Raw genomic sequence first — 26,268 nt, 5'->3', positions numbered from 1 at the left:
TTTGATTGGTTGAAATTCTTTCCGCTCTCTGATTGGTATAACCCTATGCTTTTTGAATCATGATTGGTTGAGAGAATGGTCCAATGAGCGTTGACCCAAGGATTAGATACGTCGTTTGGGGAGTTGTGGGGATGGACCGCGGGTCGTACTTCCAGGAGTTCATGCGGTCGAAGGCGCTGGCAAAAGCATCTACTGGAAAGCAAGCTGTAGAGGAGACGAAAAAGCTCCTCACCGACCGTGGCGCGTACATTTCATTCTTGGAAATCCAACTCGAGCGTGTGTCGGCAGCATGTCTCCACACAAAGAGCCTCGAGACGCAAATTCACGACATGCACGTTCAGATTGAAGCGACCGACGCGAAAGTCGCGACAGTCGCTAAATTGCTCAAGATGCACCAGCAGCATACCGGAGACCTCATGCAAAGCAACACCCAGGACATCGGGACGATGCAGTCCCTGATAGAGACGATCCGCGACACTGTGACAGCTCACGGGACACAGCTACGACGACTGGACGTGCGGCAATGCGACACCGACGACGCGGCGCAATCCATGGAAACCAAGCTTCGGCAAGAGATTGATCATGCCATTACGAACGGTGAACTCGCCAAGGAAACGATGGAGCTACATGTTCAGCGCTACCACACGTTGCACGAAGCACAGCAAACCAAATGGCAGGCCATCCATGCCGCCCACCAGGAGCTCGTCCACGATATCGCCATTGCTGATGCCCGTAACGTGGCGCATACAGATGCGGTACGGGCGACTACCCACGTCTCTGTCGCTCACAGGCTGGTGTAGGCAGTACAACAAGTTCGAAATGCAGTCGAGGAGGCTACAGCAGCGCTCGAAGCCAGGCTAGTCGAGCATGAGGAAAAGGCAAAACGGGCTCGGCAGGCCGTTGAGCAGTACTGCGCCGTGGAGATCGCGAGGGTTGGTTGTGCGGCGGATGCCAAGTTGGAATCTATCGATCAAAATGCAATCTTACTGCAAGACCAACTGCAACGGGTGCAAGCAAAGCTGGCGCAAATGAGCCAGAAACACCACGACGACTGCCGCCTCATCAACGCAAGTCTGGTGTCGCTGCAATCGGACCTTGACGACCGCGACCGGACGACTATCCGACCTGTCTTGACCAGCCATGGTGCCTCGCAGCGGGGTTGCGACCGGGGCGAATCATCGGACATGGCGTCGCGAGTCGCGGTATTAGAACGTGACTGCATCGTGTTTCGTGAAGGCCTCGAGTACCTCCGCCGCGCCATGGAAACGTTCGAATCGTCGCAAGTGATGCTTGTCGAGGACTGGAATGCCAAGTTGGCACAGATGTCGGAAGATGCCAAGAGGCTTGAGACGGCGGCCAAGGTCGATGAAGACGAGATGCACAAGTTGCAGCGGCGGCTGCAGGACGAATGGTGCCACAAGGTACTGAATGAAACAGGACGTGGCGATGACAATGAATGTGCCCTCAGGAGGAAGCGTGGTGGAAGGCGGTGGCAAGCTTAGAAATCCAAGTGCCAGCGCTGCGCGAAAAAGTGCAGCTTCTCATGGACCGTCGGGCAGACGAAGAGCCCGTCGTTGTCGAAGGCGTACACAAGGGCCTGACACGAATTCACAAGTGAGTGCGGCATGCATGCCACGATCAACTGGATTGCGATTCGAATGCTCAGGATGGAGAAGCGCATGCACCGCTTGGCGGCCAATATGCAGACACTGTACACGCTCGTGGAGATGGTCAGGCCTTCAGCGATCAAACTGGAGGCTTCATGGAGTGATGAATCGTGTGTGCGGTTGGCTAGTAGACGCTTCCCCAGCGAGACAAAGCATTCGCGGACCTTCAAACCAACGTCATTGGCGAGTTGGCGTATGTTCGTGAAGCACTCAAGACCATCATGCACGATGTTGGAAACAAGGGGGACAACGATGGAGATCGAGGCAGGAGGCGCAGACTAGTGAAAGCAGAACCCAAGTGTGTGCGTACACTACAACCCATATCATTCTGGGGGTCTTTGTCGTTTAAAGTGTGTTGCAGGCCAAAGCGACGGAAGCACGAGGCGGCGTCGGCGCCAAGCTGTGAAGCCTGCCATCACGTAGACAATTGTCCTCCCCATGTATGCCTCGCATAGAGCTCATGAACCCAACAAGTTGCTGTCGACGTGGCGGATCCGATGGTATGACGAGAGCACGCAGTAGTGTTTCGTCAACATGAGAATCACCGTTTCCTGTTTCTGTCGCTCCGTGGCTCCGCGACGCTGCTGCGATGACGCTAGCGTCGGTGGCCTTCCCCATGCTTGCTCCGTGTGCTCCATCAGTCCTTCTCCATGCACCTGCCGGATCGTCGTGTCCACCTCGTGCGATATCTCACAATTGATGCCGGAATCGCTAGGTCATCCGGATAATTGGGCACCTTTCGGATAATCCGATTGTCCCAAAATAGCAGCCAGCGACAGTCGAAGACCAACGAAGGTGCTGTCACTCCCACATCTACCGCGCTCGTCGAGAATGTCTGCCGCGGCGAAGAAGGCGCATCCACCGACGCCGCCATTGATGCGGGAAAAATCAACAAGGACGAAGAGGCTGGAGGCGTTCCATCGCCTCGAGCACGAAGGGTTTGCCTACCTCGGCGACAACACGTTCATCCACCACGGGTATCGTCTCCATTATTCCGTCAAGGAATGCGTAGTGTCCCTGTTTGAAATGCACAACGAGACACTGAATGTGTGGACGCACATGATCGGGTCGCTCATCTTTGTATCGCTCCTGGTACTGTTGTACACACAGTTCGACAAAGCCGTGCATCCCCATCACGAAGTCGAATCGCCGCACCACGTCCACCTTGCCAACTTGCCATACCTGTCCCATGGACACCACACCCTTCGACTCTTCGTGGCGCATTCCATCATGGATTCTTCCGAACGTGCGCTCGTCCAAACGTTGTCGTTGCATGGCCCGCCGCGACAGTTCCTTGAAATCGCGAGTGTTCTCTTCAACACAACACTGTCCGACCTCGTCCAAGACTCGGCTGACTCCATCAATGGTGAATTCCATTTGCTCAAGCAAGACCTCGTACAACTCCAAGATCGGCTCCTGGCGCTGGCAGACCACGCGTGGTTGAATCGTCACGTGTTCAGCCACTTGGAATCCCTCCAGAACAACGTTCGCGCGCGGCTGACGGCTCTTCAGCAGTCCCATCACCAAGACAACATCCGCCACGGCGTCCAAGCGATCACCGACGTCCTTAATGTCCTCCGCTTCGATCTGGACCACAAAGTGCCGGTTTGGCCCGTGTCCATCTTCGTCGGGAGTGCCATCATTTGCCTGACCTGCTCGGCGATCTTCCACTTGCTCTACGTCGTGAGCCATCCCGTGTACGCCGTGCTGTCGCGCCTGGACTACGCTGGCATCTCGATCTTGATCTCTGGCTCGTTCTTTCCCGTCCAGTACTACGGGTTCTACTGTGACGCCGGCCTTCGTTGGTTTTACCTCGGCACGACCATGGTCCTCGCTTCGATGACGTTTGCAATGGCCATGATGCCGTTCTTTGCCAAGGAGAAGTTCCTCGTTCTCCGCACTTGCACGTTCATCTCGTTCGGCCTCTTTGGCGCGGTGCCCGTCGTCCACATGGCGTTCATTGACGGCTTTTTCCACGAGCAAGTGCAGGTGATTCTGGCTCCGATGCTGTGGGAAGGCTTGTTTTACATTGGCGGCGCCATGATCTACATGAGTCGCGTCCCCGAGCGCTTATACCCCGGCCGATTCGACACACTGTTTGGGTCCCATCAAATCTGGCACGTCTGCGTCGTGGCCGCCGCCCTCGTCCATTTTCACATGGTCACGACCCACTTTGAGTGGCGATGGAACCACCAGTGCCACGTCGACATGTTGGCCTCGTAGGGGCATCGTTTCGCTGCCGCATCGTGCACCCCTCGTCTGGCGAGCCCTGTTGATGTCGTCGAGCTTCTCAATGTAAACTATTGTATTGTAAAATCGTCTCTATGGACCTATCCCTACTCTCTCGGGCGCTAGCCCTTGGATGGCTGGACGAATGGCGCCGTCCCTTACGAATGCCTCACACTGTCGATCTCTCCATCACGAACTACTCAACACAGATGATGCATGAGCTTCCAGACTCATACGAGTTTGAATACCATGGTCTACGCCTTCAACGCAGCTGCTTCTGCTGTCCCTGTGGCCGATGAGATGGCATTTGTGGTGTGTGTACTGGACGCAATAGAGCCAAACACACGGTCATACGATAAGGTCGGCGGAGGGAGCTGTGGCCGCCGCCATAGACTGCGCATGAAGCGAGCGACGCGCGACGCGGCGTAGATGGCCACGAGGCTGAATAAGAACTTGACGACGCGCACGCGCCTCAGCCTGCTCTTGATCTCATCTTCAGTCTCGGGGGGTTCCCCTGTAAAATCGAACCGTCAGTGGTGAACGAACTGTGGACTTCCGGCGAACCATAGCGAGGGTGGCCCGGGGGAAACACTGGTTTGGGCGACAACATCGCGACGGCATTCGTCGTGAGGAACGCCATGCGCTCCATGAAGTGAACAAAACTGCCAAAACAAAAGTTGAGCGATTCAGCGTTCATCCCCAGGACCTACGAATGTCGTGGAGAGACCTGCCAGGACGAGGTGACAATGGGCAAACCTGTGTGATTTGACCGATCGCGCTCACAGTTTGGTTGAAACTGACGAGCCAGCCCATGTGTCCATTAGGATCCATCATCATGGGCCCACCACCGCCGCCATACATGCCGCCGCCGTACATCCCACCGCCATAGCCGCCATAGCCGCCACTGTACATACCCCCGCCGTACCCGCCGTATCCACCGCCATAGGCACTTCCATATCCTCCGCCGTATGGGGATACACCCATACCATATCGACTTCCGTAGGTTCCAGGTGCGCCGTACGTGGATGGAGTTGTACCGCCTTGGGCCATCAACGCGCCAGTGGTGTCGTGTGGATACAGCGAACTCGTCGTCGCGGATGTCGAGATTGTGCTGCCTTGGGATCCTCCTACACTTGACGGCATGGTAGCAGTTGACCTCGTGGATGTGCTTGGGACGACGGAGGAACGCGGCGGCGCCGACACCGTTTCCCACGGTTTTTTCGGCAGGCTCATCTTTCTCTGCTGTGGGAAATGTTGACGCAGAGGAAACCTTTCTTCTTTGATATCCGGATATATCCGACAGTTGTTTGTTTATCGAAATATAGAGGTTCTTGCATGCACGGGCGGATTGGTTGGCAAGTGAGTTCAAGGCGCCAGAAACGATGATCTCGAGCGAATCCAGCGACTCAGAGGTGGAGCAGGTGGCCCGTGCGGCCGCCAAAGTAGCACCAAGGAGGTCAAAGCGCGCTCGTGACGACGCCAAATCCCCGAGCGATGACGACGACGGCGAAAAGAAGCACATGTTGAACAAAAGCCGCGACGAAATCTTGAAAGAGCGCCAGGACCGGCGAAAGCAGAAGCGCACGGAGAAACAGGAAGCCAAGGCCGAATTAAAGAAGGCTGAGGCTGCACGGGCCCTTGAAGAACGTCGGGCGAAGGGTCGATTCTTCACCGTGTCCATTGCCATTCCCGGATCGATCATTGACAACGCGCAAACGAAGGAGCTCAAGACGTACCTGGCGGGGCAAATCGCGCGCGCATGCGCGATCTTTCAAGTGGACGAGATCGTTGTCTTCGACGATCAGCTTGGAAAGAACGCGAACAACCAGGACGCGACCAAGAAGTACAACAACCCGAACGACTGTCACGTGTTCCTCGGCCGCATCTTGCAGTACCTTGAGACCCCGCAGTACCTCCGCAAGGCGCTATTCCCCGTGCACAACGACCTCAAGTACGCGGGGTTGCTGAACCCGTTGGATTGCCCGCATCACATGCGCGGGGATGTCTGGAGCGAGTTCCGCGAAGGCGTTGTCGTCGACCAACCACTCAAGGAGAAGCACGGATCCCATGTGAACGTGGGACTGCAAAAGTTCGCCGTCATCGACAAGCACTTGCAGCCGGGCGTGCGTGTGACCGTTCAGCTTGACGAGTCGTCCAAAGACAAGAAGAAATGTGCGTTATGCTGATGGCACTCTCTCGTCCCTCACGCGATGTCTGTAGTGGCAGGCACAGTCGTGTCGCCGGCCGAACCGCGCGAACAAAAGGGACTCTACTGGGGGTACACGATGCGGTTTGCCACGTCGATCAGCAAAGTGTGGCAGGAGAGCCCGTTCAAGGTTCGATCGTTGGATCGCGGCGACTCGTTGAGGAATCGTGTACTTTGTTGCTGTAGAACGGATATGACCTCAAAATCGGCACGTCCGAACGCGGGACCGTCTCGGTCGACGACGCCTCGTTCAGCCTGCCGTCGTTCGAGTACGATCGATCGAGCATGGACTGTTGCTTCACGGATGGATGCGTAGGCATGCCCTGATCGTGTTTGGTGGGGTGTCTGGGATCGAAGAGTGCGCGAATGCGGACGAGACAATCGAGGTCACCGGCGACCGCGCACACACGCTGTTCGACATGTGGGTCAACACGTGTCCCCAACAAGGCAGTCGGACGATCCGTTCCGAGGAAGCCATTTTGATTTCCATGTCTGCTTTGCGGCCGCACTTGGTGCGAAACCAAGTGCCGCCGTGATGCATGCCCATGGCAGCGTCCGTCATCCTAGATGCCATGATCACACGTAACGAATTCCGTCCTCGACCGTTCCATCGCCTTTCGACGCCAGCATGCCACGGGACATGGCGCGCCAGGTCGACCAGGATGCAAGGGAGATAATGTAGCTCGAGAGTGCGTAGCCGACGTGCCGCCGATGGACGGCCAGACAGGCAACTTGAAGGTGCACTCGACGAACATGCTTTGCGATTTCGTGGGACGTCGAATCGATTGTCTACTCCAAGTCCCCCAGTTCCATGTCGAAGTCGCACTCGCTGAGAGAAGACGACGCGAGGCGGGACGGGTGCGGCGGCGCCACGGACAGAGCATGTTGAAGCAACGCGTCCGGCGTGTCGGCAAGCGATGGCGGCATCGTCATGATATGGTTGCCGTCGAGGTCACCCAAGTCGTCGTCATGCATGGCGAACTCCATGAGCATGTCGTCATCCTTGAAAACTTCCGCGTCGTCGCCGCGGAGTTTGACCTGGTCATCCGAGTTCAGGTTGCACCGCTTCGTGGCCGGACACTTTTTGTAGCAGTGAAACTACACCCAACGGCGTGAGTTTTGGGTCCTCTCGTGCGAAACCCACTGGACACGTCGTACCTTGCGCCGACACACGGTCGATCGGTTCTTGCCGCAACAGCACAATTCCTTGCAGACGGGGCACCCCCCGATGAACGTCTGCGCGCCATGCTCCTCCACCATCTTCTCCGCACACCTAGCCATGGCACCGGTCAGGGTTTGTTCCGTGTGCGTCGCGCGCGATGCGCTGCTGCTCACTTTTGGCAAAAGATATGGGGACACCCGAGGCACCGGACGTTCTTCTTGCGGAGGTTGCCGCACCGATGGCACGACGCGCGATGCCGCTGGGATCCGTCGGCGTCGGGCGTCAAGTCGCCAAAGTCCTTGATGCCTTCTTTCTCGCTGTCGTAGTTGTACGTGTCGGTGGCCGCGGCAGGGTCATAAAGAAACGAGTGCTGCACGCTTCCGCCACCGACGGACGAGAGCGCCGACAGCTGGAGGGGAGGTGGCGGCGCCGCGATGCTTGCGACGCTCGTGGGTGCTGCAGCCGCTTCTTCCTTGACCTTGGTCGCCGATGACGTGGCAGTCGTCGCTGTCGTTGCGACCGCAGCGCCTGCAGCGTTGGACAGACATGCTTTGACGCCGTCGTTGGATGGATACCCTGAAAATAGGGATGAGCTCTCGACCATGTCGATGATCCCGAACGCGTCGTCGAGCTCGAGAGTCCCTGTCATGTTGAGCCCGAGTTCCGTCGCGGAAAAGAACGACTGGTTCATATCGTGGTCCCACATGGACGAGGTGGCATCCTGACGGAGCGAGTCATCGTCATCGTCAGTGGTCCATGGCGCGAGGACGCCGGACGGAGGGAGGGCCTGGGAGAGGTCGCTGTGGTGCAGACCAAGTTGCTGTGACGTTGTCGAGCGTTGCTGGGAACCTGCTGTCGTTGCTTGCGCGGACAAAGGCGTGCCATTCAATGGTTTCTTTTTGGGCTTCTTGTCCCCAGGAAGGAATGCCGCCGTGGTGGGTTTCTTGGCCATGGGGTTTCCGAGGGTTCCCGTCATGGCGGACCCATGCGACGGTGTGGTTACGGACGTGCCGCAGATGCAATGCCGCTTGGTGCAGTTGCGGCAATTCACACACTTTTTCAAGTGGCATTTGCACACCTTTCGGTCACGCTGCTTGAGGAACGAGTCGGACGCAGACAGGAGCGACGCCGTCGTAGCTACGTGCGGAGGCATCGGGGTCGGCGGGGCCGCGGCCATGGCTTTCTTGACTTTGACTTTGGACGTCGCCAACGACGGCATCGCAGTCGCGACCGACGAGTTGGACGGCACAACGGCGGCGTGCGGGTCCTTTACACCCAACAACGACTGCAGCGCATCGATGGAGCTGTCACCTTGGTTGGGGACGTCGCAGTGGCGTAGGAGCGGCAAAATGTGGAGCAACCCCTGCGTTTCCCATTCTGAAAGCACTTGCAAACTCCTGAGGCGACCGATGTAGCGCTGGACGGCTGGCCACACCCACGTTTTGAGCATCTCTGGTGACGGCGCGGGGAACTGAGCGGCGGACGTGACCATGGGCCACATGGGTGGGCGGCCTAGACTCGACATACGCCATGGCGTCCCGTCAAAGACCGACTTGGATCATCACAGCATGTCATGGGCGTACCTGTTGCAGTGGCTTTCCGCGCGATAGTCTGCTCGACTTCGAGCACTTTGACTTGCTCCTTCATGCTAAACCCATGAAAGAAGTAGGCGGTCACAAACACCGCCGTGGTGGTCTCTGGCGCGACGGTCTCCGGTTTGGCTGCGGTCGCACTCGACACCGACGGCACGAAGACGCTGTAAATCCACGAAGCAGGAACAAAGACGGTCGTGTTCGGGGGCACGTCGACCTTGATGCACTTGTCGACGAGGTCGCCAAAGTGGACGGTTGCCCGGGCCGGACTCACGCTCCACTCGACAAACTTTTCGAGGTGCGCCGGCGTCGGCGGCACCAAGAACAACGTGAGTGGCGGGCCGTACAAATGATGAAGCCACGCCGATGACCCGTTTGGATTCATGCTGAAGTCCTTGAACGAGTGCACCGAGTACATGCTGAGGTACGTGTTCGGGTTGAATGCGTTGGTTTGGGACCGGTGGTGGAACCAGTCGAGGTCGGCAACAACTACAAAAGCCGTGAGAACTGTCAAGACCTGGAGCGATATACGTTGAGGCGGTGTGATTTGAAACTCGAGCGACGTGTCGACGACGGAAAACTCGACGTTGCCAGTCCACGAGTCGCCGCCATTGCAAATGGACAGCACGTCCGTGTACGAAACTTGGCGAGGCACTTGAGTCGACACATCGATTGTCTTGATCACCTTGGCGGCGGCTACACGAGTCGGCGGCCCCATCCACCATGAGCATGGGCACCAGCGACGGAAGAAACAGCGGGGAATATACCTAATATGTTTGGCACGTCGTCAACGTGGATGGATGACTCGGGCACGTGCAGCCCAGGTAAGGCACCCAACGAGTCGTCGGCTACGATGGGCTCAGCAAACCCGTTGGTGCGGATGTAGGCAGCGGTCACAGCCTATCGAAATCTTTAGGAGCATGCTTGGAGGGGACAGGCATCGTGTGCACCGTTGCAGGAATGCGACGCACGCCAGAGCGCGCAAACATGCCGCACTCGAGCATTTGATGCATCTTGGCGCTGGCTTTGTCGACGCTAGTTGGAGTGGGATCCGAGAGAACTTGCTTGATGTTGAGCGCCGCGAACTGCCGAGGAAGCGGCAAGAGCGATGCGTCCAAGGGTGGCTTTGGGTCGGACACATCTATCGTTTTCAACAGTGAAACACGGACATGGTGACGGTCGTAGTTGGCACGGACACTTGGTTTGGCAGCCCTTGTTGGTGCACGCAGGACAAGCAAACTTGGCGATCGCGAAGGCTTTCTCTTCGCTGAGCTGCACACATACGCCGTGAAACCAATGCTCGCAGTACGCGCATTCGAGCATGAATCGTCTCGGGTCAAACCCATCACGACACACGCATGTTGTCATGGCACCGCCGTCGTACGAGTCGGGCGTAGCTGTCGTGGGGTCCACCATGGTTCAAGAGAGCGGCTTGCTCGTGTGGAACGACAAGTGAGCGGGGCGTGTACGAACGGAGGTAGCTTCGACTCTTGCTCGTCTACGCTGAGTCCCTCAAGGGTCGTCGTCGCACAAAAAAGGTGGCGAGTTCTCGAGTCGACCGCTGCCGGCTGCTCTGGCGCGCCGTGCCACTGTCAGATTGGAACTAGCACGTGGGACAGTATTTTTTAAAACATTGATACAAACATCTAGATGTAGAAGAATAGAAATATGACCGATTTTTGATTTGCAAGAGTTTGGGGGTACCCCCCCTACCATTCTCTTGCAACACCGACATAGCAATTTGAATCGAAACGGACGATTTCAACGTACCCCCCACCTCACTGGGGACCCATCCGATGACACGTGGACCCCCCCATCAGGTCGGTCACCTTGCCGCGTCAAGGTCGATGTGTTCATGCGGTTCCCAGGGCCTTGTACCCACGATAGTCGTTGGTGACGTCGTCGAACTCACATAATGGCGTCGTGATGAACAGCTTCTTCATGAACTTGACGACAAACTTGTACCGTGTGCGCACGACCCACCAGATCTACCTCCCGCCGCGTTCATGACAGCAGAAATTTGAGGCCGTACCTCGTAGTCGCCGTTGCACACCGTGCGGGTTCGATTCCCCTTGTAGAAAAGAGGAAGTGTCGTGGTGCGGTACCCGCTCGTGAATTCACCAAACAATCGCGTTTGAGACAAGATCGTTTCGTCGTGAGGCTTGTGGAGCTCGAGAAACGTGCCGCAGTGGTTGTCCAACGCGAATGGCCCATTGCACTGCACGATGTACGCGGTCTGCATGTACCCCACCGACACACAGTGCGGCTTCATCCGTCCGGCGAAGGTGTAGCACGGCAAGAGTGCATTCACAGTCGCATTGTTGTCCCAGCACGCTGGCAACGCGCGGTCGGTGACCGACACGGCTGCGTAGTCGTGTGCAACGCTATCCACGTTTGATGAGCTTCTCGTGAACATGCATCGCGCGACGACGAACGTGCCATAGAGAGGCATAGTCGATGGCGTGGGTGATGGATCCATTCGGGTGGATCGTGGTTTCGTTCTTGTAAACTTTTCCTGCCATATCCACTCGGCAAGTGGGGTCGAACACCGACGGAGTGTCGCCAAGACGACTACAACATCAAAATGACGGAGGGCGTTGCTGCGCAGGACGAATGCGAGAGGGGGATGCATAGAACGTACCTGTGCTTCTTGTCGAGGGGGTCTCCGAACTCGTTTACGACTGTTGCAATGCCCTTGTCATTCATGTCGGATCGCGGAACAATGTATGCCTGCGTGAGAACGTTGCTCCATGATACGCTTGAGGACGGAAGCCCACAATCGTACCGGCGACCCAAACTGATCTTGACAGCATCCAGGCTCCCGTGTCTTGCACGGATCGACGATGATACCAATCGTGTAGTCTGGCTTGATGGCAGGTATAAGGCTGTACTCGTAGTAGTTGAGGTCGATTTGAAAGTCTGTGATCGCGGCGACTTGTCGAGCCGCGAGCGCCGCCTCCGCCTCGTCGTAATGCAGCTGCTCGATGTTGTCGGCTTCGCTGGGGTCTGGTACAACGACCGTCGTGTGAGATGAAGCCGGTAGTGCGGTCCACATTGCGGCAGGCACAAGTGCAAACCGCAGCATCCATGTCCGCGGCGCCATGACGACGTTTCGAATTGCCGCTGGAAGATCCGAATCAACATCCGGATAACTCCATATCCGCAGAATTATCCGACCCAGCTGTGCATACATTCATCAAGATGGCGCAAAGGGAGAATGTGGTGTGCGTGACGGGAGGCTCGGGCTTCCTCGGATCCACCTGCATCAAGCTGCTCCTCGAACGAGGCTACCGAGTCCACGCCACGGTGCGAGACCCCAACAACGCTGCAAAGGTGGCGCACTTGAAAGCACTGTCGGGGGCATCCGACCGCTTGACGCTGTTTGGAGCGGACCTTTTACAGGTGAGTCCCGCTTCATCACGCAAACGCCATTCACGTCATTGCATTGCTGCAACGTATTATGTCATAGGAGGGATCGTTTGATGCGTCCATCAAAGGTGCTGACGTCGTGCTGCACACTGCATCGCCTTTTTTTCTGACAGATCAAACGCGAGACAGCCTAGTGGAACCTGCCGTCAAAGGCACGCTCAACGTGTTGCGTTCGGTGGCACGTACCCCCTCTGTTCGTCGAGTGGTGCTCACATCGTCGACGATTTCCATCTACGGCCATTGCGGCACGAAACCCGATAGTCATGTTTTCACTGAAGAGGACTGGAGCCATGAGGAACTGATGGCTGAGCGCAAGATGTGGTATGGTTTGAGCAAAACAATTGCGGAGCGCGAAGCGTGGGAGTTTGTCCGGTCGTTGGTGAACCCGCACTTCGACATGGTGACGATGTGCCCGACGTGGATCCTTGGCCCCATGTTGCAGCCAGAGTTGAACGAAAGCTCCAAGAAGATATACGACTACATGGTCGGAAACACAAAGGAGATCATGAATACGGTTAAAGCCATGGTCGATGTGCGCGACGTCGCGTTGGCGCACATTGTCGGGTTCGAAAACCCCCAAGCCTCAGGCAGGTACTTGCTCATTGGAGCGTGCCCCTCGGAACAGGAGATCGCAAACGCCGTCAAGAACGCATATCACTCGGCCTTGACACCGGAAGCACCTGTGTTCGAAGAGTGTGCCGCTCCTTTGTTGTACGATTGCAGCAAGGCCGAGAAAGAACTCGGGATCCGCTTTCGCAACATCCAAGAAATGGTGCAGGAAACTTGCGATTCCTTGCGCCACCATGGCCTCGTGAAAGCGTCATAAATATATTCTGTGGTTGCTTGTAATGCAAAAGGAGATCTCGCTTCTCAATACACGAACTTGTTAATGGCTCCATGCCTTGTATCTCTGGTCGCTGTGATGAATACTTTCGCTGGACAACATGCCCCAGTCCAGCATTGTAAACACCATCAGTTCAAGCCCACAATTTGGCTATCATTAGCACATGCTCTGGTAATAATTGAACAACCGGCCTGTCAACTCTCGTATATCTTCCATGAAGGCCACGATTGACGTGTTGACCAGCGATGAATGGGAGAATGTGTTTGGGGTCCGCTAAGAACATCTCCTTGGATTGGACTCACTTCGGCGACCGGCGCTTCAAATGCGTGGGGATAGTCCCGGCGAGTAGCAGCATCATGATGCTCCGAGTGGGCGTCCATCCAGCTGCTTTGGCGCGTTTTCGATTCTCACAATTTGAAATTTTGAACAAACCATCGCAACGTTTGATTGGTCAAAAATACGTCAATTCATATGAAAACATCAAAAATGATTGGGTAGTTGCACTTCCGTCCAAGTTGATCCACCATTTAGATCAAGCACAGCGTTGGGCATGTCCGTGTCGGCGCTGCGGGAATGGGTTGCCTTCTACAGGCCTCCGTCGAGCTCACCGTCTGCTAGTGTATCGCTGAGTGAATGCGTCGCCAATGTTGTGCGCATGGTGTTTCCGAGCGAGCTGGATCCGTCGACGCATGCCTGGAATTCGATCTTGCACGTTCTGAACAACCATGCAGCCGAGTTGAACCTTCTCCACCCACTACGAAGCGATTTACTCGATGAACATTACGATGGCACGTTGGTCTCGCAAGATATGCAAACGCCACCCAGCAATGCGGAACTCGAGCTCGAGCGAACGCTGTCCGCGGTCTGTATAGGAGCATTCAAAGGCGCACAACAAGCATCATTTGTCAATGATGTGTTGAGTCTCAGCGAAAATATTCAACTTACACTATTCACGTTGCTTCGCGAGGATGACGACTGCGAAGCGATCTCAGGGGACAGCATCCCAACACACAACTCGACCATCTGCGACGATGACCCGCAAACACCATCGACCCCAGTGCAGCCCACGAAGCAAGCGTCCTCTGCATCGGCGACTCCCGGTTCTGCATCGTCTTGTTCCAAGAACGAAATAAAGCGCATGGCGAGAGAAAACCTCATGCTGAAGGAAGAAAACGCGAGGTTGCAAACCGAACTCCTTCAGGCAAAGGACGCCATGGCCGAGCTCAATCAGACAGAAGAGAGACGGAAGGACGATTTCGACAACCTCAAGCTCGAACTTCGAGTGGAGGCCGCCAAGAACGAGCGCGCGATGAAGAAACAGGTCGACGAGTACGTGGCGCACATGCAGGACGAGTTGACCAAGGCCACATCCAAGTTGCAAAGCCTCAGCAACATCGAGGTCGAGCTGGCTGCGGCGCGGGACGAGCTCGACATTTTGAAACCGGTGGCGGACAAGGCGGCAAGGCTCGAAGCTCGTGTAGAAAAGTACCAGGCGAAACTTGACGAAATGACCCGGGTGAAGGAGTTGAATCGGGTAAAGCCGCATCGTATGCCCCCACTTTTGTGAATCTTGCGGCGGGGGAGGGCTCATGAATCGCTATGACGTAGCGACTCGAAGACAAGACTGCCGAGCTGCTCGAGAAGACACACAGCCAAGAAGTGCAGCTGCAAAAACTGATCAATGTCCAGCGCAAACTCGAGGAAACCAAGGAATCGATGGCAAACATGGTAAGGCCTTCCTTCACTCGACGTCTTGGACAATCGATCGATCACAATGCAGGTTGCGAAGGCAGAGCTGCTGACGAGGAGATGGCGTGTAGGCGGTGCGATGCAGCGAGTTGGATGTTCTTGTAAGTCGCCGCGACCACGAGAAGATCGAAATCGCAGCGGAGCTAGATGCAGTTCGGCAAGAGCTGGCCTTGCAGGTGCGCCTGAAGCAGGACATGCAGTCCGCGATGGACCAGCTGCAGGACACCATCGCACGCGGTGGAAGCTTGCCTGCCGTCGAGCTTCTTGTGGACGGAGACTTGCGCGACGAAGTCGAGGCCTTGCGACGCGAAAATACCAAGCTTAAGGACCAGTTGTCCCTCGAGACCGCGACACACGTGGATGCGCTGGGAGAAGACCTTGACATCATGGCTCGGGTCAAGAAAAGCTTTGAAAATAAGTATTTTGATTCACAACGGGTCGTTGAACAGCTCGAGGCCGAGCTGGCAGCGACAAAACAACACCTGGATGCGAGCAACGTCCAACAACGTGCGGTGTTCATCAACCTGGAAGCCGCGATCGCCAAATGTGACGCAATCCAAGCAGAGTTTTCCCAAGAAAAGGCTGCATGGGCGATACAAACGAAGGAATGGCGAGGTCAGGAAGCCACACTCCAGGAGAAGTTGGCCATCGAGGACGAGCGCAATGCCGACCTCACACGGACCATCGAGTCGCTCAAGGCTATCGAGGTAGACCTGGCGCAAACCCTGGCTGAGCAACGTGCAGCTACTGCGTCGGTCGAAGCCGCGCGCGACGAACTCAACGTGGAAATGTTGAATGTCACTGTGAATCTCGCCGACACTATCTCCAAATTGGGAGACCAGGAACAGCATTGCGCCAAGATTACAGCCGAGTTGGAAACAACCAAGGAGCTGTGGATGGCCGAGTCGAATGAGTTTGCCGAGTTCAAAGTCGCGGCACACAGCGACCGGTGCCAACTGGACGAGATGACGGCCAAAGTAGGCGAGTTGGGTCGTGAAATCCTCCGACTGCAGCAAGAACTCGACTTGACTGAGTCGCAGCGCATGATTTTGGAGCATGTTCGATTCGACAACGAAAAGTACATATCAAGTTTGCGAGCCCACGTGAACGACGTCGAGGAAAGCCTGCGCACGTTGGGAGAAGCATGTCGCATGGCGGATGAAGAGAGCGCAGTGTTGCGCCGCGTCAAGGCTGAAGAGCGCGAGGAGTGGAACGCCCAGCAAATAGCCTTGAAAAAGGACATTCTATCCTTGGAAGCGCAGCACGCAAAGGCTCGATTGGCATGGCTGCTAGAGTTGGAAGAAACCAGAAACGAGACAGACGTGCAGAGGCGCGTGGCGCAAGACGTCCACGACGCGCTGGACGCCAAGGTCAAGGCGCTGGAGGAGGAAGCAGCCCAAGCCACTGACGCGCACGATCGCCACGTCGTCGAGTTGGAGAAGACGCGGCAAGCGCTGGAAGCCCAAATTCTGCGTTTTCAAGCACGGGAGAAGCGTGGGGAAGAGATCTTGGCGGCGTTGAAGGCAAAGTACCACGACGACGTCCAGGCAAAGGACGATATGATTCAACTGCTCGACGTCCAAACGAGCCGCCTCGAAGCAAAGAATCGAATGCTGGAGAAGGAGCGATCGCACTACCATTCGCATCAAGACTCGACGAAACGCCACATGAGTGCCGAGTACGAGGCTGTGTCGCTCAAGATGGAGATGCAGCTCATTGCGCTCAAAGCAGAGTTGGAAGCGCTGGGCAACGAGCACAAGGCTCTGCAGTCGGTACGACATCTTCCCCATCGACCAAGCCGGAAATCTCTGGTCGCCATTGTCTCATCCACTCACCTTAGAAACTGCATCTTTGTACCTGCAACTACACATGCGACCCATCCATGAAAGGGTGCGTTGCGTCTTTTCCATGATGCATGCATGGCCCTTGAGCCTCCCGCCGGCGTCAATGAGTGTGTCGAGTAACGACTGATGGCTCATTGATTTGTGCAGGTACGTCGACAGCATCAAGCACATGGAGTTGCAGCAACAAGCCGAGAGCGAGCGCCGACGAGAGCTCATCCTGTTGAACGCAAAGCGTACGTGTTTTGCGACCGCGAGTTGCATGTATGCATGCGATCGAGTAGTCGACGGCCATGAGCAATCGATGGGCGCTGATCTGATGGCGTTTGTATACGTGTTTAGTCGTTCAAGAACAGAAGCAGCTCGTGCTGTGCACAACGACCCAGGCCCAGGAGATCCAAAAGCTCAAAGATATTACCAACAGACTTCGCCTACGCGAAGAACGCCGGTCGAAAGCGATGGAGAAAGAAAATGGCGCAGTATTCGCGTCGCCCGGTGTGTTGTCGCCGACATTGAAGCGCAAGCTGGACGACTCGACGATGGAACGAGCAGTCGCAGCCCAGTCGACACCGGGAGCGAAGCGAAGTCGAACAACGTCGTCGCCGCAGTCGACCGCAGCGACCTCAACCACACCGCTATCGAGGCAAAGCTCAGCATTGCTCCAACCGTCCGCCTCCACAGATGGGACGCCCCAATGTTCGCAGCAGTAATTGCATCGAGTCAAACTATATACGAGTCCAAGCTGGCCTTTGTCGGGTGTCTATCGCGCCGTTATGCTTGGCGTACAAGCTGCTGCACGTGCTGCGGGTCAGGCAGTGTGGAGCACGCCCCAACTACTCGCACGCAGTGCGAGCCGACTGCACACCCCCACTTGAGTGCTTGCTCGACGTCGTTGGTTTTGACCCACTCGTGGAGGAACCCAGCATTGAATGCATCGCCGGCGCCAGTCGCATCGACGACGTTATCGACGGGGAACCCTCGAAAGAACGCGTGGAAATCGCCGCGCGTGGCGCAAACCCCTTCACGGCCGATTTTGACAACGATCAAGGTCGACGGTGCCACCGTTCGGAAGTACGCGACGGCGTCGTCGAGCGAGTCGCGTTTGGAGATGCGCTGAGCCTCGACTTCGTTAGGCAAAAACACGTCGAGAAGAGGGAGGATTTCGTCCAGGCCATTCCATTGCTCGGACCCGTCGTAGTTCGTGTCGAGGGACAGCGTAATTCCTCGCACCTTGGCCGCCTTTAGAAGATCCACGAGGCCGGGAAGGAGCCCCGTGACGCTGTAGAACCCTACACAGCACAACTCCATGAAGAAGCGCTGTGAGGAAGCCACGTACCACCGATGTGGATGTGTGTCGCGCGGAAAAGCGCGTCCAGGTCGACGTGCGATACTGCAAACACTCTGGTGGCTCCGTAGTGCGTCGCGAACGCACGGTCTCCTTGTCCTGTCAAGACAATGCAAACACCCGTCGGGACAATGAGAGGCAAGTGGGCTGCATGCAGTTTCACGCGGCTCTTTTCGAGATGGGCCTTGAGCATGTCGCCGAATGCGTCGGCACCGACCGCACTAAAGAACGTGACCTCGTCGTCGCCGCGGAGGTTGGCGAGTTGCGTCGCCGTGTTCAGTGCAGATCCACCAGGCTGCATTTGGATGGGTTCTTTGCATGGAGAGTCTCGTCCCCATGCAGGTAGCGTCTCGACGCCGGCCAGGACGTCCACGAACGAGTCGCCGATCACCGCAATCATGTCGGGTTCAAGCCTGGTGTCCTTGGCTCAAAATGTACAAAGAATAAAAGAATTTTTCAAACAGTTTTAAACGGATAAAAGACACGGGTTTTTAATCGGATCGCGATCTTCTATAAAGTGTGTGCCGCCAAAATTTCACCCGACACATGCTGGCCACCGCCGCACGGCACCATTGGCGACGACATACTCTCGCCTGAGCGGATCGTCAATGGCTCGGCGGCACACAAAGCGAGAGAGTTGTGGCCTCAAGCACCATCAACATCGAGAAGGATCGGGAGACTGCACCATCATGCTGGATGTGCGGACATCCGAAAGCCATGTCCACAAGGGTTTTGAATGAAGTGTGCGGCACTGCTGAAGCCAGTGCATGGTGGACACAACATGACCTGCGATGACATGCATGGCTGACGGGAGGGCGAGAAGAGAGCGAACGGCGAAGGGTGCCACCATATCTCTGTGGAAGACCTGCACGAGTTGAGCCGACGCCTGCCCTTGAGAAGCGACAACTTTGGACATTTCTCATGTTAATTAATCGGACAGACTACGTTCTACCTACTGCGACTCGATGGTCGGTCAGTGCATTTGAATCCGCGCCAGGCGCTGCTTCAGATCCATCAGCGCCATCGATTTGGGTGGCTGGTCGCCACTCGACGCAGTGGGGGCGGCACTGACCTCCAAGCTACGGTCTTTAAAGATGTTGGTGCGGGTCAGCGCACACTTGATGGCCGAGTCGGTCGCAGACGCCGCCGTTCGGTTGTACGCTGCCATGTCGAGCTTCTCCAAAGACTGGCGCAGGTCGTCCTTCTTGGACGCATCGACATCCATCGCGGCAGCATCCGAGTTCATCTTGACCTCGACCATCGTCATCGCGGCCTGGAGTTTCGTCGCCGGGTCCGTTGTCGTCGAAAACAGCTGCACCGCGTTGGTCAGGCCCCGCGCGGCGGCGTCGGGGGATGGAATCGTAAACACATTCGGCGCGATCTGCATCAGCATGCGATGGATAGGTGACGAGATCGGCAGGTCGTTCAGCGCAGCTTGGAACGCTGGGCGCCGGTCCTCCGATGCGCCCCAGAAATCGGCCGCGTGCTTCAAACTCGTTTTCATCGCGTTGTTGGCCCACACGCCGTCGTCGTTTGCATCCGAAGCCAAGACCGCACAAGTGGTAAAAAAGCGGTGCTTGGTGTGCAGGACACTCGCCACATCGACGTTGGCAAAGGGGGTCGGCAGCGCGAGTTCTCGCCGCGTTGTCTTCACCACGAGCTTGGCCACGACGCGGGCGAGGGTCGGTTTGTCCGTGAGCAAGTTCACCTTGTCGTGGATCTTGTACTCGTCAACCTTGCCGCTCACAAGGCGTTCGAGCACGACGAGCATGGCTGGCCACACTTCGCCGATGCGGAGCGCGTACGCCGTGGTCATGATGAGCTTGTTGAGCGCGACCATGATCCGGTTGGACAGCGTCGCTTCGATGTCGTCGAGGCGCGGGTCGAGAAAGCCCATGCACGCTTCCAAGAGCAGGCGTTCGATGGCAATGCGCTCGATGCGACTCGCGTACGCCGCGTGTTTCAAAATGTTGGCGACGGTCGCCACACACAACGACACAACGTTCAGTTCCATGTTGGGCTTGCCGAACGCGGCATGGAGGACGTGGCACACGCGGAGCACGACCTCGTTGACGTTTTCTTGCATGAACAGGTCGTCGCCTGACGACGCGACAAAGTAGATCGACTTGAGCGCGTCCTTGCCAGCAGCGAACGCGTCCAGGTTGACCGTCAGTTCCCGCTGGCTCACCAGGAGGCGCTCGAGCGGCAAAAACAACACCGTGCGCATGTCCGTGCGGGTGGTGGTCGCTGCGACGGGCGTCACGCCCAAGTCGCTCCGGAACGGCACTGCCGACGGCGTGTGAGACAACGGCATGTCGACCTGCCTTGTTCCGTCGTGCTGGCTGGTGGACGAGGGCTGGTACTTGGCGGGGGTGGCCGGCCGTTGCAACAGCGTCGTTGGCGGCGGCTGGGCGTAGCCAGGCGGATGCGCCGACGATGGCGTGTGGACCTTGATCGGGGTTACCGGTCGTTCGAATCGCGACGTTTTAGCGGACTGGTCGTGGGTCGTCGACAGAGGTGGCTCCCGCGCCGGTTCGTCCACCGGGGCGGACGCGTATCGCTGGTACGACGATGGCACGGTTGGCTTGGGACCCGACGGGATGGAGGCCGCTGTCGGGAGATATTTTATCTTTTGGAGGACAAGGTCCATGGATTTCTGGCTCGAGATGTTGCACAGCGTGAAGAACCGGTCCGTGTTGGCGTCACCGACGAGGGTGAAGATGCGCACGACGGCGGCGATGGCACTCTCTCGTACTTCCTTCTCCGAGCAGTCGACGTACTTGGCGATGTCACGAAGCGTCTTGCGGCCGACGGCGGCATGGCCCTTGGTCTCAGCGATGTACTCAATCAAGTCCAAGCACTCGGATCGACTCTTCGAGTTCTTCGAGTTGGTGATGCAGTCCAGCAGGTACGGGGTCAATTTGGCCGACGGGTACACTTGCACGACAAGGCGGAGAACGTCGCGGAAGCGCATGCGGAAGCGGGGCTTTTGCTGCCCCGATTCCTGGCACAAATACGGGAGGAAGATCGCGGCTTCGACATCGTCCAGTTCCCATCCGTAGTTCACAAGCATTTGGAACAGTTTGACCAGCAAATCGAGCATTTTCACTGCACGACGTCGCGTTAGTCCAAAGAAACGCCGTCGAGACGAGTCGCCGTACCCAGCGCTTGCACATTGTTGTCGACGATTCGCAGCGTCGACCACTTGAGGATCAAGTCGAGGGATTCAAATACTTCGTCCGGCTGCGCCGTCACGCACGCCGACAAGTCGTCGATCGCTTGCATCATGCCCTACGCTTTCATATTGAGCGCGCCACGCGCCACACCACCATCGACGCACCTTTTCGTACGACGGTGCAAACAACTTGGCGCGTAAAGTCGAATGGACCAGCGCAGACCATTCCGTTTCAACCTGCCCCTTTCGCGCGAGCAGTTCGGCGGGGTCGGCGGGGTCAAAGATCCATTTGTTCTTTCGATTCCGTTCCAAGCGGGATAGTTTGTCGCTTGAGATGAGGAGCGACGTTGCGGGAGCTGCAGGCGGCGCCGACGCAGACGACGACGTGCTCGCTGTCGACAACGAACGCGGGATGGACGTCATCGCTTTCGGCGACGGTGCGGAGGCAGGAGTTCGCGCACCGCCGACCGTGCTGCTCGCCCGAGCGAGGGACGACGTTGCCGGTTTGGCGCTGGCGGGTTTGTCATCGACTGCTGTACCGCTGCCAAACGCGGCGGTGGCCGCTCGGTCAATCATCGGCTTCAATGTGCGCATTTTCGCGGGCAAGATGTCGCGGCAGCCAGCGTGGACGGCATCCTTGCCTACGCTCTTGAACACGTCCACGAGAAGGAGCTGGGCCTTTTCGCGGGCTTCCGTCGACTTGTCCAGCAGCGCATCGATTGTGTTTTCCACGAGCGGGCGGAGATCCAACCTGTCCGAAATCAACTGCGTCATGGCCACCGTCCACCCGAGCAACTCGGCGCGACCGACGGGGTTCTTTAGCGCCTCGGCTACGAATGGCAGCAACGAGTCGAAGCAACTTCCTGACGCTACGTCGTTGTGAACCACCCATTTGTGAAGCGCTTCGAGACACGCTTGCTGCATCGCTTTCTTGTTGTCCGAGACACCGACGACCAAGTTGTTGCCGACGAGCTTGGCCAGCTTGGACACTGACGGGCCGATGCTGGTCGCGACGACGCCAATCACTTGGACCGCCTTTGTCTTTAAATTCGCATTCGAGTCGCTCAAACGAGCCTTCAGCGACTTCATCAGGTCCATCACGGCCTTCGTCAACTCGATGCTGAGCCCCGCTTCTTCGCAAAGGCGCTGCGCTTGTTCCATTGCGTCCAACCGCTTCTTCCACGCAACCTTGTCGTCTTCATTTTGCATGTCCGCAAGAAGTTCCTTTGTGATCTTGGCGCTGATGTCGACGCGGCCAAACAGCGAGCCGCCGCCAGACGCCGCACCGCCGCCACCCGCTCCTTCGTCGCACTTGACCGCACGGGTGGCTCGGAATGCGTTAGCAGTGTACCCCACTCGCTTGAACTCTGCCTCGACCGTGTCTTTGAGTGACGGCTTCCACGCGTCCAAGTTGAGCAGCGGCCGCATGCCGTCACCCAGCTGGTTGTACAGCGTCCCAAACAACGCGATCGCCGACACCCGCGACTTGGGATTGCTCGATTCCATGCCGAACGGGCCCTTGGCGTACTCGATAATCCCTCGCGGGTTGCACACGGTCACACCAAACTCCTTCACGCACTCGTTGACGAACTCGAGGCATTCAAGCTGCGCCAGCGGCGTCTTCACTACCGCCATGTGCCCAAACATGGCGGTCAGCACCGCCGCGGGTCCCACGAGTTCGCCAAACGTCATGAACATGGGTCGCACGGTCTCGCTCACTTTGCGATCGCCCATCTTTTCCACGGCGGGCGGCACGACATACGACACGACGCCGGCACCCATCGAGTCGCAGAGCCCGGCGATCGTTGTCACGGCTTGAAACGCGCTCTTGAGCACCTGGACGTTCGACTCCTTAAAGTTCTTGGACTGTGCCGCCACATACACAACGACCGCGTCCAAATTGGCCGTCGGCACATCGGATGACACGAGTTGAAACGCTCCTTCCAGCGCTTCAAACGCGGCTTTGCGGTCCGTCCACTTGGCGCTCTGAAAGTTGGGGACCACAGCCGTCGTCCACCCGTCCAGGTCGAGATTTTCAAGTTGGAACTCGGCCTCTTGAGGGGTCAGTGCGATCGTGTCCGACGATGCAGTGACAGCTTTGCTCGACGCGGACTTGCCGAGCTTAGCAGGCGCTGCGGCCGACGACGATGATGGGAGCTTTTTCAGCGAGTTGGCGCGGGCAGGCGGCGCCGCCGACGGCGTTTTGGAGGCCTCCTTCGGGACCGAGCTGGCCGACGCGGTTGCCACCTTGGGCACTGAGCCCGCTTGTTGCTTGGGGGCAGCAGGTTCCGCAGCCCCGGCATCACTGCCTACATGCCAAACTCATTCAGTCCTGGGCCAGTGCAACTAGTCCGACCGTACCCATGGCGGCTTGAATCACTTTGTAGCTACGCGCCTGGCGTTTCTCGAGGACGTCCAGCGTATTCTTCACAAAGCGGCTCGCTTGCGACGATGACTTGACCAACGTCACCATGGCGTCGACGCCGGCCTTGCGCAGTGCCGGGTCGGGGTCTTCAATGCAGTTGGCAAAGAGTTCGCCACACGTTTTCATGAGGGCGGCGTCAGCGACATTGACGGTTTGCTTCGATATGCAGCGCTCGACGAAGAGGACGCCTTGGGCACGGGACGCCGGCACTTTGTTGGTCGCGCCTTCGATCGTGACCTTGAGCTCGTCCATCATGTTGTCGATGGGCAATGCGTGCTGCTGGAACATGTCAAGGGCCTGGTGCGTCGCCGCGAGGACGTTCGATTTCTTATCCGACAGCTTGCGAAGGAGGACGGGCAGCAAAATGCGAGCGTACTGAGAGAAGTTGCGGCGGAGGCCGTCCGCGAGAACCCCGAGGACCTCAATCGATTTGGCCACGATGTTCACGTTCGAGTCTTGCGTGCACAACTTGAGGGTTTGGACGAGGTCGCTGTAGTCGCCGTTCGCAAGCTTTGGCACCGACCCGATCGTGTCCAGGATGATCTTGAGCGCTTCGACCTTTTCACTCCACTTGGGGAGGGCCATCTTGGCCTTGTATTCGGTTTTCGGCAGCCGATCGAGGAGGTTGACAGTCTCGGCAAACTCGCGCGGGTCGAACCCACCGCCGTCGGTCTTTGCTGTGGCCGCTCCTTTGCCGCCCCCTGCCTTGGTCGCAGTCGCACTGGCCGGTTTAGGCTCCTTCCCCTTCAGATACCGCGTCGGCACTGCTTGACCGGGCGTGATTTCGTGGATCATGGCTTCGTATTCGGTCTGCTGGGCTGGGCGGAGACTCGCCACGATGTCTTGGACGAGGGTGGGGCCAGTCCACCGATAGAGCTCCCCGATCAGCTTTAACGCGGTAGGGCGCACATTGTTCACAGTGGACTCGCACAGTGCCTTGAGCTCCTTTTTCACAGCGACCACCGGCACGACGCGCGGGCCAAACGCTTTGAAGCACTCGAGAATCGAATTGACACAGAGCGGCGGGACCTTGGGTTTTTTGTTCTTCGTTCCTTCCAGCAGTGCCGTGATGGTATCTTCGGCGCTCCCCAAATGGACAAACTCCAGCACGAGCTCCTCGGCGAGCTTGACTGTCCCGGGCCGGCCCGAAAAGCCTTTGTCGATAACCTTGGGCATTACGCGACCGACGATTGCATTGTTCCATTGGTGGGCGCTCGCTTGGACAGTGTACGCGAGAACTGCCGCGAGCCCGCACTCCATCGCGGCTGCATTCGAATCGTCCACGAACTTGCCGAACAGTTCCGTCACATTACCGCCTTCGATGGCGCGCCCGCACTCAAACGCAGCTTTCAAGTCGTCGTACACTTCTTTCCTTACTTTCCAGTTCTTGTCGGCGACTTTTGCCTCCAGTTGTTCCATTTGAAGCGGCGCGTCGTCGCTGCTCGCCGCACGACGTGAAGATGCGTCGTCATCTCCTGCATATTCTGGTGGCGCTTCCCCTCCAGATGAGATCGGTGGCGGCAAAGGTGCTTGGTTTTCTTCCACAGGAGGATGTAATGTTGACAAGGGTGCTGTTTCAAGAACTGCAGACGAGCTCATGTCGACATCTTGAAAGTCGAGTGGAGGTAACTTCTCCACTGGAGCAGCGGCAGGTTTTGACATGCGGGACTTGAGCGATTGACGTGGCGCAGGGGCGGGTTTTGCTGGAGGCGAGTTCGCCATGAAACCACTTTTCGCCGTGGGCGGTGGCGCCGCGTCTTCTTCGCCGGGCTCAGTGTATGTGATGTTGGACGTGATAGTCTTGGTGATCGCCAGGAGTGCAGACACGTCCTCGCCCATGCACAGTGGGCATTTGCAGCTCATGTTTCTAAGGCATGGCTGGCTCATGTTGGGTTCGGAACGCGTCGGTGCAGTCGAGATGTGCCGATTTGGTGCCGCGGCCGCGATGGAGCCCGAACTGTGGTTTTCGTGATTGACAATTTTATTTGCGCCGATTCATCGAAAAAATCTTGCCGGATCTATTGGAATGTACACCTGACTTTAATGACCATAATCTAACATTACGGATTCTTAATTGAAGAAAAATCCCCGGTTTCAAGGACAACATTGAAGAAGTGAATTTAAAATGCGGTGAATTTTAAAATACACCAGTAACAATGCAATCTGTATTTATTGAAGCATTCAACATTTTATATGGCATCGTTTGAAAATTCAAATCACACGCGACAACGCAGTTCCTCCCTGGTAGACGTACTACGTGGCGCGAGGTCGTTGCTGCAAGCGTAAGCCATGCTTGAAGATGCCAAATGCGTTGGAGGGTGCATACGATGGAGGTACTCTACGACCGAGGTTGTTTCGACGCAGAAAGCACAGTTACACGCACGCTATTCTCCGGCAAAGATCGACCGCATAAGTCGCCAGCGGCCACACCATGACGCGGCATCTGCTCAGCGTTGCGGTATGACGGGCATCCATGTGCAGCCGAAACGCACTTTGGTTTGTACTCTGCCTGCGTCCGTAGCATTCATCGTACGCTTTCCATTCGTCCATGATGCTATCGAGTCGATGTCCATGAAGCGTGTTCTCGCATACGAAATGCCACTG

The 26,268-nt window shown here is 57.0% G+C and overlaps 10 protein-coding genes across 15 annotated transcripts in view; 5 read left to right on the top strand and 5 right to left on the bottom strand.

Moving 5' to 3' along the window:
* Positions 1–2,221, top strand: part of H310_04165 (hypothetical protein) — a gene marked incomplete at its 5' end in the record, with an annotated part of 2,661 nt that extends 440 nt beyond the window's left edge. Inside the window, 6 exons of one of the 4 annotated variants that reach the window (XM_008868377.1) lie at positions 107–755; positions 801–1,421; positions 1,469–1,614; positions 1,667–1,730; positions 1,799–1,969; positions 2,029–2,221. In XM_008868377.1, coding sequence (XP_008866599.1) covers positions 107–755; positions 801–1,421; positions 1,469–1,614; positions 1,667–1,730; positions 1,799–1,969; positions 2,029–2,073 — 1,696 coding nt within the window. In that variant the 3' untranslated portion in view covers positions 2,074–2,221. Of the gene's footprint in view, positions 1–106; positions 756–800; positions 1,422–1,468; positions 1,992–2,028 lie in introns of those variants that run through there. The other 3 variants (XM_008868379.1, XM_008868378.1, XM_008868376.1) reach the window with 3 other exon arrangements.
* Positions 2,222–2,439: 218 nt separating this feature from the next.
* H310_04164 (hypothetical protein) lies at positions 2,440–4,006 on the top strand. Its single transcript, XM_008868375.1, has one exon. The coding sequence runs from the start codon at positions 2,499–2,501 to the stop codon at positions 3,888–3,890; it is 1,392 nt and encodes a 463-aa protein (XP_008866597.1). The 5' UTR covers positions 2,440–2,498; the 3' UTR covers positions 3,891–4,006.
* H310_04163 lies at positions 2,458–5,136 on the bottom strand. 2 transcript variants are annotated; one of them, XM_008868373.1, is made up of 4 exons: positions 4,653–5,136; positions 4,461–4,602; positions 4,145–4,410; positions 2,458–4,092 (listed from the first exon to the last, which is right to left on the bottom strand). In XM_008868373.1, the coding sequence occupies exons 1-3, from the start codon at positions 5,127–5,129 to the stop codon at positions 4,151–4,153; spliced, it is 879 nt and encodes a 292-aa protein (XP_008866595.1). In that variant the 5' UTR covers positions 5,130–5,136; the 3' UTR covers positions 2,458–4,092; positions 4,145–4,150. The 2 variants fall into 2 exon arrangements, with proteins under 2 accessions (XP_008866595.1, XP_008866596.1); XM_008868374.1 differs by having other exon boundaries at positions 2,458–4,410.
* A 102-nt stretch (positions 5,137–5,238) lies between these two features.
* On the top strand, positions 5,239–6,712 carry H310_04162 (hypothetical protein). The gene is made up of 4 exons (XM_008868372.1): positions 5,239–6,068; positions 6,117–6,232; positions 6,289–6,371; positions 6,419–6,712. Exons 1-4 carry the CDS (start codon positions 5,279–5,281, stop codon positions 6,636–6,638), a joined length of 1,209 nt encoding a protein of 402 aa, XP_008866594.1. The 5' UTR covers positions 5,239–5,278; the 3' UTR covers positions 6,639–6,712.
* Positions 6,660–10,445, bottom strand: H310_04161. Of its 2 annotated transcripts, XM_008868371.1 has the most exons (8): positions 10,053–10,445; positions 9,807–9,997; positions 9,624–9,756; positions 9,388–9,552; positions 8,848–9,345; positions 7,438–8,776; positions 7,261–7,375; positions 6,660–7,200 (listed from the first exon to the last, which is right to left on the bottom strand). In XM_008868371.1, exons 1-8 carry the CDS (start codon positions 10,270–10,272, stop codon positions 6,892–6,894), a joined length of 2,970 nt encoding a protein of 989 aa, XP_008866593.1. In that variant the 5' UTR covers positions 10,273–10,445; the 3' UTR covers positions 6,660–6,891. The 2 variants fall into 2 exon arrangements, with proteins under 2 accessions (XP_008866593.1, XP_008866592.1); XM_008868370.1 differs by having other exon boundaries at positions 9,807–10,445.
* A 170-nt stretch (positions 10,446–10,615) lies between these two features.
* On the bottom strand, positions 10,616–11,970 carry H310_04160 (hypothetical protein). The gene is made up of 5 exons (XM_008868369.1): positions 11,642–11,970; positions 11,498–11,586; positions 11,296–11,427; positions 10,889–11,240; positions 10,616–10,844 (listed from the first exon to the last, which is right to left on the bottom strand). Exons 1-5 carry the CDS (start codon positions 11,957–11,959, stop codon positions 10,710–10,712), a joined length of 1,026 nt encoding a protein of 341 aa, XP_008866591.1. The 5' UTR covers positions 11,960–11,970; the 3' UTR covers positions 10,616–10,709.
* Positions 11,971–12,057: 87 nt separating this feature from the next.
* H310_04159 (hypothetical protein) lies at positions 12,058–13,183 on the top strand (the record flags this gene model as incomplete). The annotated part of the gene is made up of 2 exons (XM_008868368.1): positions 12,058–12,258; positions 12,326–13,183. The coding sequence occupies 2 exons, from the start codon at positions 12,058–12,060 to the stop codon at positions 13,109–13,111; spliced, it is 987 nt and encodes a 328-aa protein (XP_008866590.1). The 3' UTR covers positions 13,112–13,183.
* A 459-nt stretch (positions 13,184–13,642) lies between these two features.
* On the top strand, positions 13,643–18,489 carry H310_04158 (hypothetical protein). The gene is made up of 6 exons (XM_008868367.1): positions 13,643–14,663; positions 14,738–14,857; positions 14,950–16,650; positions 16,719–16,768; positions 16,870–16,955; positions 17,062–18,489. The coding sequence occupies exons 1-6, from the start codon at positions 13,680–13,682 to the stop codon at positions 17,427–17,429; spliced, it is 3,309 nt and encodes a 1,102-aa protein (XP_008866589.1). The 5' UTR covers positions 13,643–13,679; the 3' UTR covers positions 17,430–18,489.
* On the bottom strand, positions 17,126–18,491 carry H310_04157 (hypothetical protein). Its single transcript, XM_008868366.1, has 2 exons — positions 18,056–18,491; positions 17,126–18,008 (listed from the first exon to the last, which is right to left on the bottom strand). Exons 1-2 carry the CDS (start codon positions 18,462–18,464, stop codon positions 17,491–17,493), a joined length of 927 nt encoding a protein of 308 aa, XP_008866588.1. The 5' UTR covers positions 18,465–18,491; the 3' UTR covers positions 17,126–17,490.
* Positions 18,492–18,764: 273 nt separating this feature from the next.
* Positions 18,765–25,633, bottom strand: H310_04156 (hypothetical protein). Its single transcript, XM_008868365.1, has 4 exons — positions 23,601–25,633; positions 21,405–23,548; positions 21,226–21,355; positions 18,765–21,172 (listed from the first exon to the last, which is right to left on the bottom strand). The coding sequence occupies exons 1-4, from the start codon at positions 25,549–25,551 to the stop codon at positions 19,038–19,040; spliced, it is 6,360 nt and encodes a 2,119-aa protein (XP_008866587.1). The 5' UTR covers positions 25,552–25,633; the 3' UTR covers positions 18,765–19,037.
* Between the last annotated feature and the right edge of the window lie 635 nt (positions 25,634–26,268).

This window comes from Aphanomyces invadans (genome assembly GCF_000520115.1).
Source record: "Aphanomyces invadans strain NJM9701 unplaced genomic scaffold supercont1.6, whole genome shotgun sequence".
Lineage (NCBI taxonomy): Eukaryota > Oomycota > Saprolegniomycetes > Saprolegniales > Verrucalvaceae > Aphanomyces > Aphanomyces invadans.
This window is presented reverse-complemented; position numbering and strand designations above follow the sequence as displayed.